Below are 18,151 nucleotides of genomic sequence, written 5' to 3' on the forward strand. Positions count from 1 at the left end.
GCCTGATATGACCTATCTGAGGATATTATCAGAATGTTGTTTTGATTGGTCCGCCATTCTTACTACATGATCAAAACAGATTATTTGTTTATTTAGGTTCTAAATTTATCAACTGGTAAACTATCATCAAAACAGATTATTTGTTTATTTAGGTTCTAAATTTATCAACTGGTAAACTATCATCCAAGTGATGATTTCATGTTAATGTGACATTTTGAAGTCATCAGTTCTTCTTACCACTTTCTTTTCACAATTGTTTTATTTTCTGCTTATCCCTATTGTCCAGGTCTAAAAAAGTGAGTGTTGGGCTAGAAGTGGAACACAAAGTAGTGCTTCAGTTTTTAGTGTGTTAGCACTAGAGCTGATAGGAACCTAACAATTAATAATTTGTGGTCATTAGATCTAAAAAAAATCAAAGTGTTTATCAAGTATGGTGTTAGCCTCATTGACTCGACTTTTGTTTCTTTAATTTCAAAGAAATATGTTTCACAATCTTCATCAATTTCATTTTTTTGCCAATGAAGGAGATCCTGGCTATTGGAGATTTTCATATATGGCAGAAAACCTAAAAATAGTATTAGTTGTGAAAAGGAGAAAGCTTATTGCTATTTAACTTTTTTTATTACTATTCTATTACTATTTTATTACCGAACCGACTTGGATTTTTAATTTCGGGATCTTCGGGCGCCTCTGAGTCCACCCAGCTCTAATGGGTACCTGACATTAGTTGGGGAAAAGTAAAGGCGGGTTGGTCGTTGTGCTGGCCACATGACACCCTCGTTAACCATAGGCCACAGAATCAGATGACCTTTACATCATCTGCCCTATAGACCACAAGGTCTGAAAGGGAAACTTTACTACTTAATAACCAGCATTTTAAACCTTATAATCTAATCAATAGCATGATAACATTTGATGGGGGTCAAATTTCTTTAATCAAGTTATCTTTATAACTCTAATTCCTTACAATGACTTGAGTTACAAAATGTGTTCTGATAGAATTGATTTCCTCTTATATAATTAATACATTGATACCAAATGACTATATCATTTATTTTAAACACATGCAACACCCAAAGCAATCTCAGCAATGGTCACTGCATCTAAGATATCAATAATGCTGAGGAAGATAGCTGTTTGAACATAATTATGAGATATCCTTGTTAAATTGTGTGGTAAATGTTTCTAAGGCCTATAGCTAGCTAGGGTGACATTTAGCCAGCACAATGACCATTAAGTTACAAAAATAATTGTATAATATATGTTTCAGATGGGTGTACTTAAGTATATCCTTAAACGTCCCATTAAAAAAACTCAGCATTCAACAGGATTCAAATCAGAATGGTTCCCACACCATTTGGATAGTATTTGGGCTATTGAAACAAAAATCCAGAATTTGAATCATGCTTCTATCATCTCCTGCAGTCCTGCAGGAGACATGGGCTAGAACTAAGTAACCTTTATTATAGTTACCTATCCCATGATTAAAAAACACCTAATAATTTTTTTTTTCTACAAACACAAAAAACGAGTAAAAATAATGTACATACAATTATGTGAAGCAAAAACATTTTTTAGCTGACTTCCATTCAGCTGCATGGATCGCATTGCATTATGGTCACAGTTTAAGTATTCCAAACTTCTGATGGCTCGAATGTCAAGGTCAGTAATCTACATTGTTAGAAAGAATATTATTAGAAGTTTTAAATTCATGTAAATTTTACCAGATGTAGTGATAAACAGCTTTAAAAAAAAAAGGTATAAAAAAAAAATAGGAACACATTTTAATAAGCAGAGGTAATTTAAAATAATTTAAAAAGTTGTCAAGGATAAAAAATATCTTGAACTACAATAAACTCTAAGAGTTACAAAGCTAAATTGGCTTTAAATTTATATACAATGGGACGGCTTTGGATAGTAAATTAATTCGTTTTAATTTATTTTTCCAGAAGTAACTTTTTTTAAAAGTTTAGCTCAATATAAGCCAAATTTCCATAATTCTATCACCAGGGTTATAAATAATTAGTAAACCATGCTGGGTGTTTAAATGCATAACTGTAACGTATGAAAGGGGAAGATTTTTTTCACCTTACCAATACTACCTAGTCACCATTATAACAGTGCATTAACTTTTTTTTTATCTTTGTAATCTACTTATAAAAATAACCTAGAGTCATATAAATCATATCTTAGTAGTTTATATTATTTCAACCTTCATATAGCACCCTAACACACAGTGTACCTGTTGTGAACTCCTAGGTTGGCTTAGACATGACACATAAACTTACTTCTTTCAATAATTCAAAGAGACCAGAGATGAATTAATAACAGAATATAACTTTAATAAAAGTAATCAGGATAACTGCAGTTGTAGACAACGCATCAAATGTTAACTAGGAAATATGCATAATTATGAAAACAGACTTCTAGAATACCTATACGATACAACTAAGCTCCAAACTCAAGCCTCTGCCAACAATAACAAACTCTCCATGGGCCGTCACTTTGTTCCAATCAATGGACCAATGAAATAACAACAACAAACAAGAAATAGTTAACTCATACACCCAAGATTCTATCAAGTCTCACCAACAATACTACATACAAACTTATCACCACAGTACCAATTATATTTGCTTTATATCAAAACAGAGGTCACTGAGATCATTCTCTAAATCAAGCGCTGAAGGCAGAGCACTGGTTGATATTGTGAGGGCACCAGACAGGCCAGGAAAACAATTACCACCAGTTCCTCTTCGTCTCCAACAAACACAAAGAAGTTAACATGTGACTTAATGTACAAAACAACAAAAGAGATCAGTGCTGGAAACTTGGCGATGAGGAATGTTATCAGTCCACCAGACAAGTGAAATAAAAAAAAAAAAGGAAAAGTTTCGCCCTTTCTTCTTCACTCCAGCAATCACACAGACATTGACAAGACGCATCCAATTACCTGGTTCTCTCTGATATCTAGGTGAGTGACATGTTCCAGACTCTGAAATTTCGCTGTCTCAGTTGGCATGAGATGAAGCTGATTTAATCTGAGATCAATCTTCTTTATTTTGGTCATGTGTATGAACTGGTCAGCTGGAAGTCTTGAAATTAGATTTCCTGCCATGATAATGCTGTCCACCTATTGGAATTAATCAGAGATAGGTATATAAAATATTATCAGCCTATGTCCTGCTCTAGATCTACATTTTATAAATAATAGAAAATAGCTTTATTAACAACTTTACAAAGTTCAGAGACTTATTGTCTTGAAAAAATAAAAGCTAATTTAAAATCTTGTGTATGTACATTTCTCTTGTTGTTTTTTTTATTGACCAGACTGAAGACAGGAACTTAATTTCATTAAATCAGGTCATATAGCAATAGACTAAATTTACAGATTTGTGGAGAAATTGAAAAAAGAAATGAAATTGGTAAAATTGAATTAAAAAATTGGAAATGAAATTACTAGTTCAATGAAAGAAGGTACTTGATGACTTATTTTCATTGGATCCTTGCTTCCTATGTACATTTTAAGACATTTAAAGTGTATCTCACATTTTATCGTATTAAAATGAGTAATGAAAATAAACTATTCTCATAGCTTCAACTTGTCATTACAATTTAGAATTAGTTCTATTTTAATTTTGTAAGACACAAGACTGCATACAAATTCTTTAAAAAATTCACTAACATTTTTGTACAAATCTTCAGAGGATTTAGTACGAAACTATGCCACATAGACCAACACAACACAATCAGGCTACTAGAACTGTTGTTTTTTTTCATTTAAAAAGTATATCACACACAAGTGGAGATGATTCTTATCATTTTACAAACATTTCTTCAACAAGACTAGTACAATATCTGAGCTAATCTAAAATTAATGTTATAAGGAGATTAACAATTCCGCAAGACTACTAAAACTGAATGAATAATGAATTAGGACACTGAAAGTATTTGAAAATCTAGTTTTATTCATATATTGAAATTCATCTACAAATTGTACATAAACTATCACAAAAGTAAACGGCTAAAATGCAAAATTGAACTTCGTCGTTGATTAAACAAGATTATTCAGGAAAGAAAACAATTTTTAAATTGTTCATTTTAAATTTATTGCAGTAATATACCCTATGAAGAGTAAACAAAATGTAGTGTGCTTTTTTTTTCCCCAGTACAAAATGAGACAAATGTCTTTACCAGAAAAGCTGCCAGTTTGGACTGAAGAAGAATCGCTGGTATTTGTGAGAATTGATTAAAAGCCAAGACAATGTGGCACAAACTTCTCATGTCTGCTATTTCATCAGGGATGGAGGAAAGACAGTTGTTGTGTAAGTGAAGCACTTTTAAGCTGAAACAAACAAAAATAGAAGTTGTCAAGATTAAATTTATTGTAAGTAGAATAAGTCATAGAGTAGAAACAATAAATACTTATTTATGATTTACAATTACTTATGGTTTTCTTAACTGCAATCATCTTGTTTTGTGTTTATAAGTTAACAATAATTAATATTACTGAATTCATACATCATGAAATAGCTGAAGATAAGTTTGTATTCTTTTAGTAAGTAAAAACTATTTTTAATAGTAACACAATGGGAGCTAAATCAAAACCTATATTTACATAGAACAAACATGTTTATAAACTACAAATGAATGCATTATCTAAATAGTAGCTTGAAAACGCATGAAATAAAAATAATTGACATAAAAGCATAAAATGTTTTTACTTTTATTTTTATTTCTGCAATGAAATTAATATTCCTTTTTCAGAGCTTCCAGTCCATGTAGAGGATGATGTAAACCTCATCTGCTTTAATTATCGTGTCATGTGGTAAGCACAATGACCAATCGCTTTATATTCGCAGGCTACAGTCAGATGCTCACAATTTCAGGCTTCACCAGGATTGTGATTAAACACACCATGGCTTCAGAAGCAAAGTGTACTGTAGTCCAACAGAAGGAATTACACATATCAAAAATCGCAATGACATGGAGGTCAATACGAAGAATGCGCAAAAAGGGATACCCTCGTATAACTTGGCATCACACTTTCATGGAGGACCACAGCGTAGTGGACACCACTTTGATAGAGGCTTCAGACATTGGCAGTGACAGTTCTTTATGGCGACAGCTTGCCGCCCATTCTCCAAATAGCACAGAGGATCTAAGTCTAAGTGAGTAAGTACCGAAGTCTCAATTAGTAGATCTTAAAGACAGAGCTAAGGTTATAGTAAAAGCACTGCTGTGTTGTTGTTTTTTTTATAAAATTTACTCATAATATGAAATCTTATTCTAGTCTAATATACATCTACTAAAATCTAATCAAACAAAAAAAAATAAGCATATAAATTCACATACTTGACTAGTTCTCTTATCTCTGGTGGCACCTCATTTAACTTATTGCTAGATAAATTCAGTTCCACAAGAGACTTCATTTGACACAATGCCGAAGGGAAATTCAACAGCTGATTATCTGCTAGGTTCAACATACGAAGGGAGGAAAATCTGGGAAGGTCCTCTAGCCAGCCAATCGTGTAAATATCTTCTTCTATTGGGCGTTCACGCAATGCATTGTGTCGCAACACCAGAATTTTGAGGTCAGTGTTGACAAATACATTCTCTGGCAAAAATTCCAAATGACAGTTGGAAAGGTCAGCTTTGTCTGGCATTTTGGAAGTTGCCTTCAATAAAAAAAAATATATCATTGAATATTATATAACTATCAGATATCCAATGGCAACAGCAGTGAACAGATACAGGTATCAGCTAGAAATATAAAAGAATTTATGGGATACATGGAATATTTGAATAATACAGTTTAATCTTTTATAAGAAAATATATTTAAACATGTATTAAGTAGATGTCAAAGTGTATTTATCCATGAATAACCAAATTTACCAGGACAGTACTTAGTACTTAGGACAGATTTTACAGTTCTTATATCAACTCACTCACTCTGTATGTCTGGTATAAATTCTGAGCATGTTATTTCTAAACTTATTTCTCCAAATTCCCATTCTGGGATCAAGTTGAAACTTTGTGCAATTATTCATTCTTCTTAATAGTTACTGAAATAGTGGTAATTAATTAATTTTATTTAAAATTTAATAAGGAAAAGGAATCTTACAGTATTGAGATATATGTGAAGTTTTTCCCCTTAGATGAAATTTGTATTTTTTTTAAATATTTTTTTAATTTTTAGCTTGTTATCATCGCTCTTTTCTTTCATAGTGCCATTAAAGCATAGAAATGGTTGCCTGAATCAGCCTGGAAAACCAATGACTTAGAAGAGTTCTAATTAGCATGCAAAAAAAGTTTATAGCAAAAAGAGCATGGCAAAGCAACATCTATAGCTTATAACAGTGATGCCCAAAATACAGCCCATGGGCCAGATCCGGCTCGAGACGTGGTTTTATACGGTCTGCGGAAACGTTGGTACAAAGTGTAGAAAATTCCCTCTTTTTGGTGAAAAATGTATCTTTACATCTGTTAGGGCCCTTACGTTTTCTTTAATGGATTGTGCCATATATATTACATTTAAAATGTGTAGTTTTATAAATGGGAGACCAGAAGAAACTACAAGTGGACTCTGCATTTAAAATCAACCAAGAAAAGTGAATAAATCTTGACCTTTTTGTGGAACATGATAATAATCCAACATATTTGTTTTGTAAAGTCTGGATGTTTAAAAAAAAAACAACAAAAAAACAACATATAAACGAATTATAAATCAAATATGACGGCTTTCTTGGTTTAAGCCATGAATAAAAGATTGTTAAACTACATCTAGAGATTTAAGGATTCATAGGAATTTTATCAAAAAGATACCAGAAAATGAGCCATTGACTAGCTAGCTAAAATGTTGCTCACATTATAAATATAGAAATGACACCAGTTTCCGATGTATTAAAAAAAAAAAAAAAAAAAAAAAAAAAAAAGGAAAAGCTTGTAAAATATTCCATTAATTAATAATATTATATCCACAAGTTTCTAAATTGTTTCATGTCAATTTCATTTCATTTTTTTACATTTTCGATCATATGGCCCTCAACACGAATGTCGGAATTAAAATGGCCCACAGGTCGAATTAGGTTGGGCATCACTGGCTTATAAGATAAGAATAAAGAATTAATGAGATTGAGAGTAGTTTATCAAACATATAAGAGTGTAAAAATCTTTTTGCACTGCTTTTTGATTATCTTTAAGCAGACATAGTGCTTTGCCAGATTGACCTAGCTGTAATTAACATCTAAAAATAAACTTTAAATTACTGTCTTGGGTTCAAGATTCACAATGATTTAATATTATTTTCACAACTGTTGAAAACATGTTCATTTTCTAACTACAACAATATTTATGAGAATTCATTTTCGGTGCTTTAAAGACAATGTGTTCAATTGTCTGTAGAGATAGAATAAAAATACAGAAAACTATAACTCATTTGCTACATGGCCAAGAAAAAAAATATTGTTTAAACATAGTGTTCATATTCCGGGATACATTTTTCTCACTAGAAAAAAAACAATTCAAATTAAAAAAAAAAAAGATTTTTCTGTTGGTAATGGAATTTATTCTGCTAATTAATTTGATATGTATGCTACAAATGGTCTTCATCAGCAAATAATTTTAAAAGCATTAGAAATTACATTAACTATTGTCAACCATTCTGTGGCCTATAATTATAGCAACATTTGAGTGTTAATTATTTATCTGTCATTAGAAACATGAATGGTTTCTTGATGTGATAAAAGTAGAGCAAAGAATTTTTAATTTTTGCAAACAATATCACATTTTTCACTACTTTCCAGAAAGAAATTAGCATTATTTTATTCAAATTTGTTTAAACCATTTTTTTAATGTGTATTTATTGTGCTGTAAGCTTAAAATATTCTAGGCTTTAAACAAATCAAATTAAATTTTATATCAGTAATATTTTCTTGAAAATTGCCTTGAGTTCCAGGGTTGTTGTTTTTTTACATATATATATATATTATTGAGATATTGATCTAGTGCTATTAGAGCATGGAATGGGTTGCCTGAGCCAGCCAGGAAAACCAATGACTTGGCAGAATTTAAGTCATTGGTTAACATGCATGACTAGATGCATGATGCATACAATGTAATCATCTTCTTTTTTGAAGTAAGGTCTGTATTTTATAAGATAAGATAAGAAGAAGATATCTAATCTTAAATCTAGGGGGATTTAGAATATGGAAACCTATCTTACTTAGTCTCACCTTCTTCAACTTTCTTAACCATTTATTATAATCTTCCTGCGAGACAAAAGACATGTACATTGATCGTTCTGTTGGGTAGGTAGTAGTTATCTTCAGTACTAGTGACTGTCCTTTGTAAGTGACTTCTTCCACAGAACCTCGAGCTAACTGGACCGTTGTAGGCTCAACATGGTTCTCTGAAAACAAAAAAGTCATATGAATTTGAAATGATGATAAATGTGATACGATGATGATAGACACTGCAGTCTTAAAGTAATCTTGATTTAATCAAGAATATTTAGAAATAGATCTAACTCTGTTTGTTTTATAAGTTTCAGATGTTCCATGAGAATAGAAGATTTATACATAATAGCCCAAACCTCCCACAGGACAGCAGAGGATTCATTGATAATGAGCTCCGAGAGCTGCGGGATAGTTTGTCTGCAGAGTCACTTGACCTGTATGGGAGCTTAAAGGCACTATGCCTAACAGCAGAGTTTCTCGCCAAGGTTCTACGGGAGGACTGATCCTTCCAGCCTTGCCACCAATTGGAGTTCATCTCAGGTTCGAACCAGGTCCCATCCAGACAGCAGTAGAGAACACATACTACACGAAAAGTCAGCCTTCTGGGCCAGACATATTTACATTGTAGGATATGAAAGAACAAGTTCAAGACAAATTTAAATCTAGGTCTAGAAATGTTGTAATAATAAATGCTTCCGTACATTTGTCTAAAATAGCCTACAATAACCAGTCCAATTCCTGGCCTCACAAGATACTCAGATATTGGGCCAGGTGGAACTGTTATTACTGACAGGAGAAGAGGTAAAGGCAAGCAACTTGTGCCTAAGCCTAAACCAGTAAGTTGAGTAAGATTCTGGCAGGATGGTCTTTTTAGCTTGGAAGAATGAAAACTCTGAATTAAAACTCTGCAGCCTTGAACCTATACCAAAAAAATGCTTTAGGCTTTTGAAGTCAACCCTGAGGAAAAATAAAAAGCTGATGACCCTTAGGCAACTTGCAGCACACAGTGATACACCCTGGCAGAACATGCGAGCCCAAACTGAATCTCACTATCTGTGTGAATCTATCATGTAGATCTATCTCAAGTCAGTCAAGACTCAAGTATCTGCAATTTCTTTGGACACTGCTGTGTGGATGGGTGTGACATCGTTCCAATCATATCTAATGTCCAGGTTTTTATTTCATTTATATAAGATAATCAATAATCGCTTAAGGATACCATAGACATAGATCTATTACCTAATGGCCTAATTTCCATTTAGCCTACCTCTATAAATCAACATTCTAGTCCCTGATATTGAACAGCGTCGTCTGACCCACTGATGGAGTAGCTTCCCTTTGCGGATGTAAGTGTATGTCGTCAGGTGATTCCTGGAATAAGTGTGCTCTGTCAAAGAAGCAGGTTTCCCTGTAAAATGAAATAAAAAGTTCAATTTAATATCACTAACTTTGATCAGTCAAACTAAAATTGAAATTCTAATGATCTTACCGAGAGTTTTTGAGAATAAAACAGTAAGTGGGATATTGTTACAAAGGAACATTAGCTTCTGGAGATAACTAACAAAAGGCAGGATGGCTGAAAATGTGGATAGGTCAACAGGGCCGGGCGGTTTATAAAACTCTCAACATTGCAAATGATGAAGGGGTAGATCCGCAATTATTGTTTTAAAATATAGAAGACTACATAAGATCAAGAGAAAGCAAATAGATATGAGGACACTAACAATGACTTTCCAGATGACACGATCACAAAGTTGAGATGTTATTTCAGCCCAAGATGACCAGCTACGTTTCATGTTGCTGGGCCTTCACAACACTGAACATCTTCTAACATCTCTAGACATCATGTATGTCACAGTCTCAGTTGACATTGCCTGATTTAACGTTCACCTCAGGTTAAGACGTTTAAAAGACACGTGAAATTCCTGATGTAGAAAACAGGAAGTAGAAAAAATAAAGTTGACTTTGAGTTCAGTCAAGTCAGTCAAGTGGTATCCTTTGGACCGGGCAGTCAAGTAGTACCTTTTAGTCCGGGACGGACAGTAGCGACTTAGAAAGTCGAGTAGTAATTTCAGTTAAGTAGTAACTTTTGGACAGTTGATGCCAGTGGTCTTTTTGAGACAAGTATTTCTAGTAGGCCTAGTTATTCTGTATTATTCTGTACAGTGCTACCCGCTGAGATGCGGACGTTATTTGCAATCTACTCTGGAGAGTTTAACGTATTGGATTTATTTGATACTGCTGTTATGCGGATAGGATTGTTTCTTATAGACTTGTGTAACTAACAAGGAGTGCAGTATTATTATTATTATTATCAAATATACTTTATATTTTGGCTGCTGAAACGGACTTAAGTCAATCTGTAGTATCTATGTTTGTCACGAGTCAAGATTACTCCAGGAAGCACGAACCCAGCATTCTACTCATTCGCGACACAGTGGTAGTGACCAGTCCCTCACGTGTGTAATAGTAATACACGCCACACAATATCAACGCCACGTCTCAAAACGTGCATTTACACTGTACAATACATCACATGCTCAAGCAGAATGGTCAACAAGCACCAAGAGGCTTGATGTGCGATTGAGTAAATGAACCTTTAAAATCTATTGAATTGTGCCTTTGTATTATTCTGATAAAATGTATTTGTTTATTTATAGAAGAGATTTCCTTTTTATATTCATTTGCACACTTATGCGAAAATGCAACACCGCAAGACAGCATGTATTGCATATTAAATGCTCCTTCTTCCCTAGTGCTATTAGAGCATGGAATGGGTTGCCTGAGTCAGCCAGGAAAACCAGTGACTTGGTAGAATTTAGGTCATTGCTTAACATGCTTGACTAGATTGACCTAGGAACACGCGTAGGACTTAATCATCTTCTTTTTGAAGTAATGTCTATGTATTATAAGATAAGATAAACAGAAGTTCTAAATGTCTTCCCTCACAAACTCTTGTCTTGTTGTCCGTAGTATTACAGTTAAATCACAGTTGTCGTGCTAATAACATGAAACCCTCGTTGACCGCTGTGACATCATCCTTCGCCCAATCAAGCTTTTCAGTTACTTTTTTTTTTGCACTCTCTAATATATCTCCAGCATCGTATAAATCCCTGTTTACTCTGAAGGATCCTTCTTGTGGATCTCTGAGCGCCTGCCTAGTTTCAATCATTAATTCAGACATTTCATATAAACACTTACACAGACTAAGACGTATGCATTAACACGACAGTTGTATGAATAGCTATAATTAAAATATCATGTCATTTAAACCAGAACACCTAGAAAACATAGATCTATACAAAAAAAAGTGTATGGGTTTCTCTCTCATGGACTCTTGTCTGCTTCATAAATTCTATTCACGGAATCATCCCCAAATTCTATTCAGCCCCACTGGCTCGCAAGGGAACTAATAATGCATGAGTCTGTGTCAGTGAAAGAGATTTATCATCCCATAACTTGAATGCCTTTGAACTATTCGACCGAGCCCGACGCTAAAATAAGGATGGCAGACTCATTTATTAAACAGTGCATTGCTCTTTTAATAACTTCAGCAATGGTAGTTTTTGGATGTTATGTGGGAGAATAGCCAAGATTTTAATACATCAGAAACTACGAATGGGTTACAGAATAGACACAAAAGGGCTTTTAACTTCTATTTATTGCCCTTTTGTACTATATAGTACAGTACTTTTAAAATATATAGTAGTTTTTTCATATAGCCCTATCTCGGGGGATTGTACATGGCGCAAAAGTCCAGTGGTTCCCCACTTTATTAACCTTGGGGCCAAATAGGTCCCAAATTTCCGACATGTGTGACAAAGCAAAAACGTGTCAACTGCATTCAAATAATAAAACTCCTTTCAAATTTAGCTTCTGGTGCAAGGCATAGGCAAGCTAGGCAGCAGCCTAAGGCCTATGGTTGACAGCCTCGCACAGGACTGAAAGAAATTTTTTTTAGAGAAATAATTGCGAAATATGGATCAACAGAATGAGACAACATATGTTCCGGAAGCTTTAAGTCGGGAGGAGCGAAACCTGCCCTTGTGGAGCATCACCAGAGAATGCTGACCATGTTCTTTGAAGTTGCATGTTATATTAAGAGGCCCGAACAAGACTCTGGCCCCAAAACCCTCCTATAGAACAAAAACTATACGGAGAACTGCCTGATCTGGAAACTACTGGGTGGTTAAACTCAGATATAGGATTACTGATCTGAACTGCCTAATCTGGAAACCACTGCGCGGTTCATCTCAGATATAAGATTACTGATCTGAACTGCCTGATCTGGAAACCACTGCGCAGTTCACCTCAGATGTAAGATTACTGATCTGAACTGCCTGATTTGAAAACTACAGCGCGGTTCATCTCAGATATAAGATTACTGATCTGAACTGCCTGATCTGGAAACCACTGCGCGGTTCATCTCAGATATAAGATTACTGATCTGAACTGCCTGATCTGGAAACCACTGCGCGGTTCATCTCAGATATAAGATTACTGATCTGAACTGCCTAACCTGGAAACCACTGCGCGGTTCATCTCAGATATAGGATTACTGATCTGAACTGCCTGATCTGGAAACCACTGCGCGGTTCATCTCAGATATAAGATTACTGATCTGAACTGCCTGATCTGGAAACCACTGCGCGGTTCATCTCAGATATAAGATTACTGATCTGAACTGCCTGATCTTGGTGGCAAAAGTATGGGTATCATTATAAACAGACTTCACATATGTCTAGGTCAATGTTTCCCAAACTGTGCTCCGCGGAACCCTAGTGTTCCGCTAGGCCTGAATAGGTGTTCCACAAACTACTGGAATAATCAACTAGTGGGCCACCATGTGAATTAATTTCTCAAAAACATAAGTAAAGTGTTCCGCTAATACTCAAAATGTTCCAAGTGTTCCGATAAGGAAAAAGTTTGGGAAACAATGGTCAAAGTTATTGATCTCGGACAGACTTTTGTATAAATTGGTAATCTCTGGACAGATCTTTGTCTAGGTTAGTGCTCTCTGGACAGATCTTTATCTAGCTTAATGCTGGACAGGCCTTTGACAGAGCTAGTGCTATCTGAAAAGACCTTTGTCTAGAATAGAGCTCTCTTGATAACCATAAAAAATAAGTCAAGGATTAGCGTCCCGAAAACAGTCGCTTTTACAATTCGTAAGTAATCAATAAGTAGGTTAAGAAACAGTAATTAGCTAGTCTTGTCTAAATTAAAACTCGTGTCTTTTTGTTTTGTTCAGTGTGTCAGATATGTCCCCAAGTTCATGAACAGACTTTTTCTTTCAGATAAAATACAAACGTATATTAATATATTTTGTTTTCTTAACCGAAGTTAGAATTTAATCTACCTAACTTCCGGTTTTACTTGAACGATGGGATAAATACTTTTATTTAATTCCAAAGGAGAGAGAGAGACTGAGATTAGTTCTCGAGTAGCTACTCAAAAAAAAATTTAAAATTTGATGAAATCAGGAATTATATTTATAATTTTTTTTTATTCAAATTTACGACTTCTACTTTTTTTCTATAATCTACACAGATCTAGTTTTCATCTGAGTACATAAGAGTTAATTTTGTTGCTTATTTCTTAGTTGTTTTTATAGCCCATTACTATAACAGCACATTACAGACACTACAAATTAGAAATATAATTCAATTCGACAAATTGATTATACTATGATGACGTAAACTAAAAAAAAACAACCTTATCGTCGGATTTGATAATTAACTTGTGCAGTTTTATTTTATGAAAGAAATGAATTATTCATATATGTTTTACTGATTGAATGTAGGCCTATGTATTATTTTTATATGTTAAAACATAGACGATCAATTGCTATCATGTAAATGGGAACACAAAACATTTTGCTCACAAAAAGAAAATTTAGGGGAAGGTAGGTCAAGTTAGGGCGAGTTCTAGTTGATCACTTTATAAAATATCTATCAAAATCTGTTTCCCATTCTTTCTGTGTTTTTCCCGAGCGGCTAAACCTCAGTTCTATGATGTATTAGAAGCAGCGATTCTTGAAGGCTATAAAGGTTCTGTAACAATTGCAGCAGGAAGTTAAATTCTAGCTTGCGATTTGAGGGGAGGAGCTGTGGCTGAAAAGCGCTTGACTTCCGAACCGAAAGTCCCGGGTTCGAATCCTGGTGAAGACTGGGGTTTTTAATTTCGGGATCTTTGGGCGCCTGAGTCCACCCAGCTGACACCAGTTGGGTAAAGTAAAGGCTGTTGGTCGTAGTGCTGGCCACATGACACCCTAGTTAACGATGGGCCACAGTAACAGATGATCTTTACATCACCTACCCTATAGATCGCATGGTCTGAAAAAGGAACTTCCCTTTTTTTTTTTTGTGCGCTTTGCAGACGACATAGATGATCTTGCGGGGACGGAAGAAAAACTAGCAGACTTGGTGATGCGCATAGACAAGATTTTCACATCACGTGGTATGCAAATTAATACGAAAGAAAACACTAACCAATTGCCAAATGAGCTTTTAAAAGGTTCGCAGAACTTCCTACGGGGAACTGTGCAAGGAAAAGACAGAGAAAGCGACGAGAAGATAACATTAAAGAATGTCATTGAAAGAGAGAAATGGAGACAGATCCAAACGTTTTAACACACTAAGTGATAGGTGAAGGTGATCATTTAACAAAATGTGAGAACCACATTCAAAATATATTCACTACCATTACCACATCCATATGTTTTAAAAAGTATATTTAAAACCAATCCCGTTTAACTTTTTAAAAATAAACATGACAAACAATTAAAAGAAACAAATCTTTACGGGAGAAAAAAAAAAGACAAGTTAGATAGGAAAGTATATCTTCCTGTTGTAAATCACGCGGCGATAATATTTCATTGCCTCCACCAAGTTTCCCACGCGGATAATTCAACGTGAACAGCGCAGGACAATAAACAACAACCAGGCTGTTCACCACCACACACGTGATAGGGTGTGACAGGTATCTATGTCACAGGGAGACAGTCGGAGTTTTACAAGGTGACAAACGACGGCCGGTAGGTCGACCTTAGACATTGCGGCTTTTTTATTTCCCCTCCCCTCCACCCAACCATTACCAATGAATGCATTGAAATAAACTGTGGCGAAGGTTGAAAGTTCTGAGGTGGTGAATATTCAAAGTTCTGTCGTGGTGAATGTTCAAAGTTCTGTCGTGGTGAATGTTGAAAGTTCTGTCGTGGTGAATGTTGAAAGTTCTGTCGTGGTGAATGTTAAAAGTTATGTCGTGGTGAATGTTGAAAGTTCTGTAGTTGATGAATGTTGAAAGTTCTGTGGTGGTGAATGTTAAAAGTTCTGTCGTGGTGAATGTTAAAAGTTCTGTGGTGGTGAATGTTAAAAGTTCTGTCGTGGTGAATGTTAAAAGTTCTGTGGTGGTGAATGTTAAAAGTTCTGTGGTGGTGAATGTTAATAGTTCTGTGGTGGTGAATGTTAAAAGTTCTGTGGTGGTGAATGTTAATAGTTCTGTCGTGGTGAATGTTAAAAGTTCTGTCGTGGTGAATGTTGAAGGTCCTGTTATGTTGAATGTTAAAAATTCTGTCGTGGTGAATGTTGAAAGTTCTAACGTGGTGAAGGTGCAAGGTGTGAGTCAATGAATATCAGTACGGAGTAACTTTCCGCTTCAATTATCGGAACATTCTTTCACTTTGACTGCTTACATGTAATAATTAAAGTATAGCAGCGAACTACATAGGTGGTTATTTCTAGAGTAGGACAGCTCACAATGGAACTACAGTTATTTTTTTACAAATCTTATCTTATAAAATATAGAAGTTGCTTCAAAAAAGAAGATGATTACGTCATGCTTTTAGTCATGCATGTTAACCAATGACTTAAATTCTGCCAAGTCATTGGTTTTCCTGACTAGCTCAGGCAACCCATTCCATGCTCTAATAGCACTAGGGAAGAAGGAGTATTTGTACAAATTTGTCCTAGCATATGGAACGAGGAATGTGCTTATGTTTACTTCATCTGTCTGATAGCAATCTTTTACACGTTTTATTCCTCCACTACCCAATTTTGGATCAAATTAAATACTTTGCACACTTATTCACTGTCGATGACAATACTTTAGTCATTTACAAAATTAACCAATCAGTAAATTAATTAGCGGTAATTAATTTTGGTGTACGTAGAAAAGTACTTTTTATATTTTGTTTGTGTTTCTTGAGAGAAAATGCAATTTCTCTTATGTTATCAAAGCAGCTTCAAGAATTTAAAAAGCTCTTTTTTTCAAATTAGTGATTACAATGTTTTAAAAAATACACTGTCATGTGACTATAACACCTCTCTACATTTATCTTTACTCTTATTTAATAATAAGGAGGCGGGATGGCTGAGTGGTCAAATGCAAGGCTTCCAAACAGGAGATCCTGGTTCGAATCCTAGTGAAGACTGAGATTTTTAATTTCGTCATCTTAAGAGCGCCTCTGCTCCAATGGGGAAAAGTAAAGGCGGTTGGTCGTTGTGCTAGTCACATGACACCTTAGTTAACGGTGGGTCACAAAAATAGATGACATTTACATCACCTGCCCTATAGATCGCATGGTCTGAAATGGGAACTTATTTAATTAAAAAATAATTCTACCCACATCAGCAGCCCAACATATCTGCACTGGCCTAAACAATCATATCTTCTCCAGAACAAAAATTTGAAAGGCAGACGTAGAAACTAACTAAACCTAGAACTTGTCTTGTTTTTCTGACTCCTAAGTTAGCCTTGACCTTAAGACTCGAGATATGTAGAGTTTATCATTCAAGAGATGGATTCCATCTTGTAAAATGGTGAAAAATATTATTTTTCTTGTTAATATAAAAAAACTTTAATTATCTTATACTTTTGTCTTTGATTGCATTCTTCTGTTATAATATATGTCATTAAAAAGTGTCCTATGAGCTCTAGTAGTATTAATGTATTCTATGATGCTAGGCTGGTGCATAGAAGTTCAGCCTGACCGAATTAACGTGACGAATAAAATATTTACAGAAAGAAACCATTTAAAAAAAAAACGAAGCTTGTATTAAGTGAAATTGCATCAATAATTTTAAACAAATCATGTAGGTAATTAATTTCGAATAGATCTAGACTAACAATAATAATTTCTGGGATTGAAAATATTTGTCTTTTTTTTATAGCAATTTTTCCATTCTTTTCATACTCAGTACGCTATGGTCCAATCAATTTTGTGAACCAGTTGGGCGGTGTGGGAGTATCTGGGAGAAGATTTCCATGCAGCCTTTTCAAAAGCATTTTTTTTTTTTATTGCTCGAATCTTAATTCAAACTCGAGGTCTCGAGACTTCAAGATAAATAGCCATCGTACTAGCCACTGAGCTATCAAAGTACTTATATAAAAAAAAGAGGCTTTATAGTTTAAAATGTTTAGCCAACTACCTGATTCTCTACAAAAAAAAAGCTCCTTAGCTTAAATTAATAAATTACGACTTTTTGTTAAAAATAATTTGGCAATATTTCAATTAATTCATGTGTTTTAATTCGTGAGTGAATAATTGTGCAAAGGTTAAATGTAATAGCGTGTATAAGATTCCACCCAAAAAGACAGAGTGAATTAATATACACTTTGTAAAGACACGCAGTTTCAAAAATATCTGCGTCCCGTTCTGTACATGTCAGTGCCAAGAGAAGTGTATAAAGGAAGGTTAGATTGGGAGCCTAGAAGTTTCCAGTCTCAACATAAAGATGAAACATGTAAGGGGAGATAATTGGTTTCCTGTATCGAAAGGCTTAAAGAATTTTCTATTTCTATACTGAGCTTGGGAGCCTATAAATAGGGGAAATAATCAAAACCTAGATTCCATCTGTAAGTTTCAAGCTTCATGTTAAGTCTAATTTTGTCAATTTATTATTAATTTTGGATC

At 34.5% G+C, this 18,151-nt stretch overlaps 1 protein-coding gene across 2 annotated transcripts in view; it reads right to left on the bottom strand.

Moving 5' to 3' along the window:
• LOC106052220 (uncharacterized) overlaps positions 1-18,151 on the bottom strand; it is a 134,310-nt gene that overhangs the window by 17,963 nt on the left and 98,196 nt on the right. For both annotated transcript variants that reach the window (XM_056037061.1, XM_056037062.1), the window contains 6 exons: positions 9,506-9,646; positions 8,236-8,411; positions 5,356-5,678; positions 4,195-4,345; positions 2,954-3,133; positions 1,551-1,671 (listed from right to left, as the gene is read on the bottom strand). In XM_056037061.1, the coding sequence (XP_055893036.1) occupies positions 1,551-1,671; positions 2,954-3,133; positions 4,195-4,345; positions 5,356-5,678; positions 8,236-8,411; positions 9,506-9,646 (1,092 nt within the window). The remainder of the gene's footprint in view (positions 1-1,550; positions 1,672-2,953; positions 3,134-4,194; positions 4,346-5,355; positions 5,679-8,235; positions 8,412-9,505; positions 9,647-18,151) is intronic.

This window comes from Biomphalaria glabrata, chromosome 7, assembly GCF_947242115.1.
Source record: "Biomphalaria glabrata chromosome 7, xgBioGlab47.1, whole genome shotgun sequence".
Lineage (NCBI taxonomy): Eukaryota > Metazoa > Mollusca > Gastropoda > Planorbidae > Biomphalaria > Biomphalaria glabrata.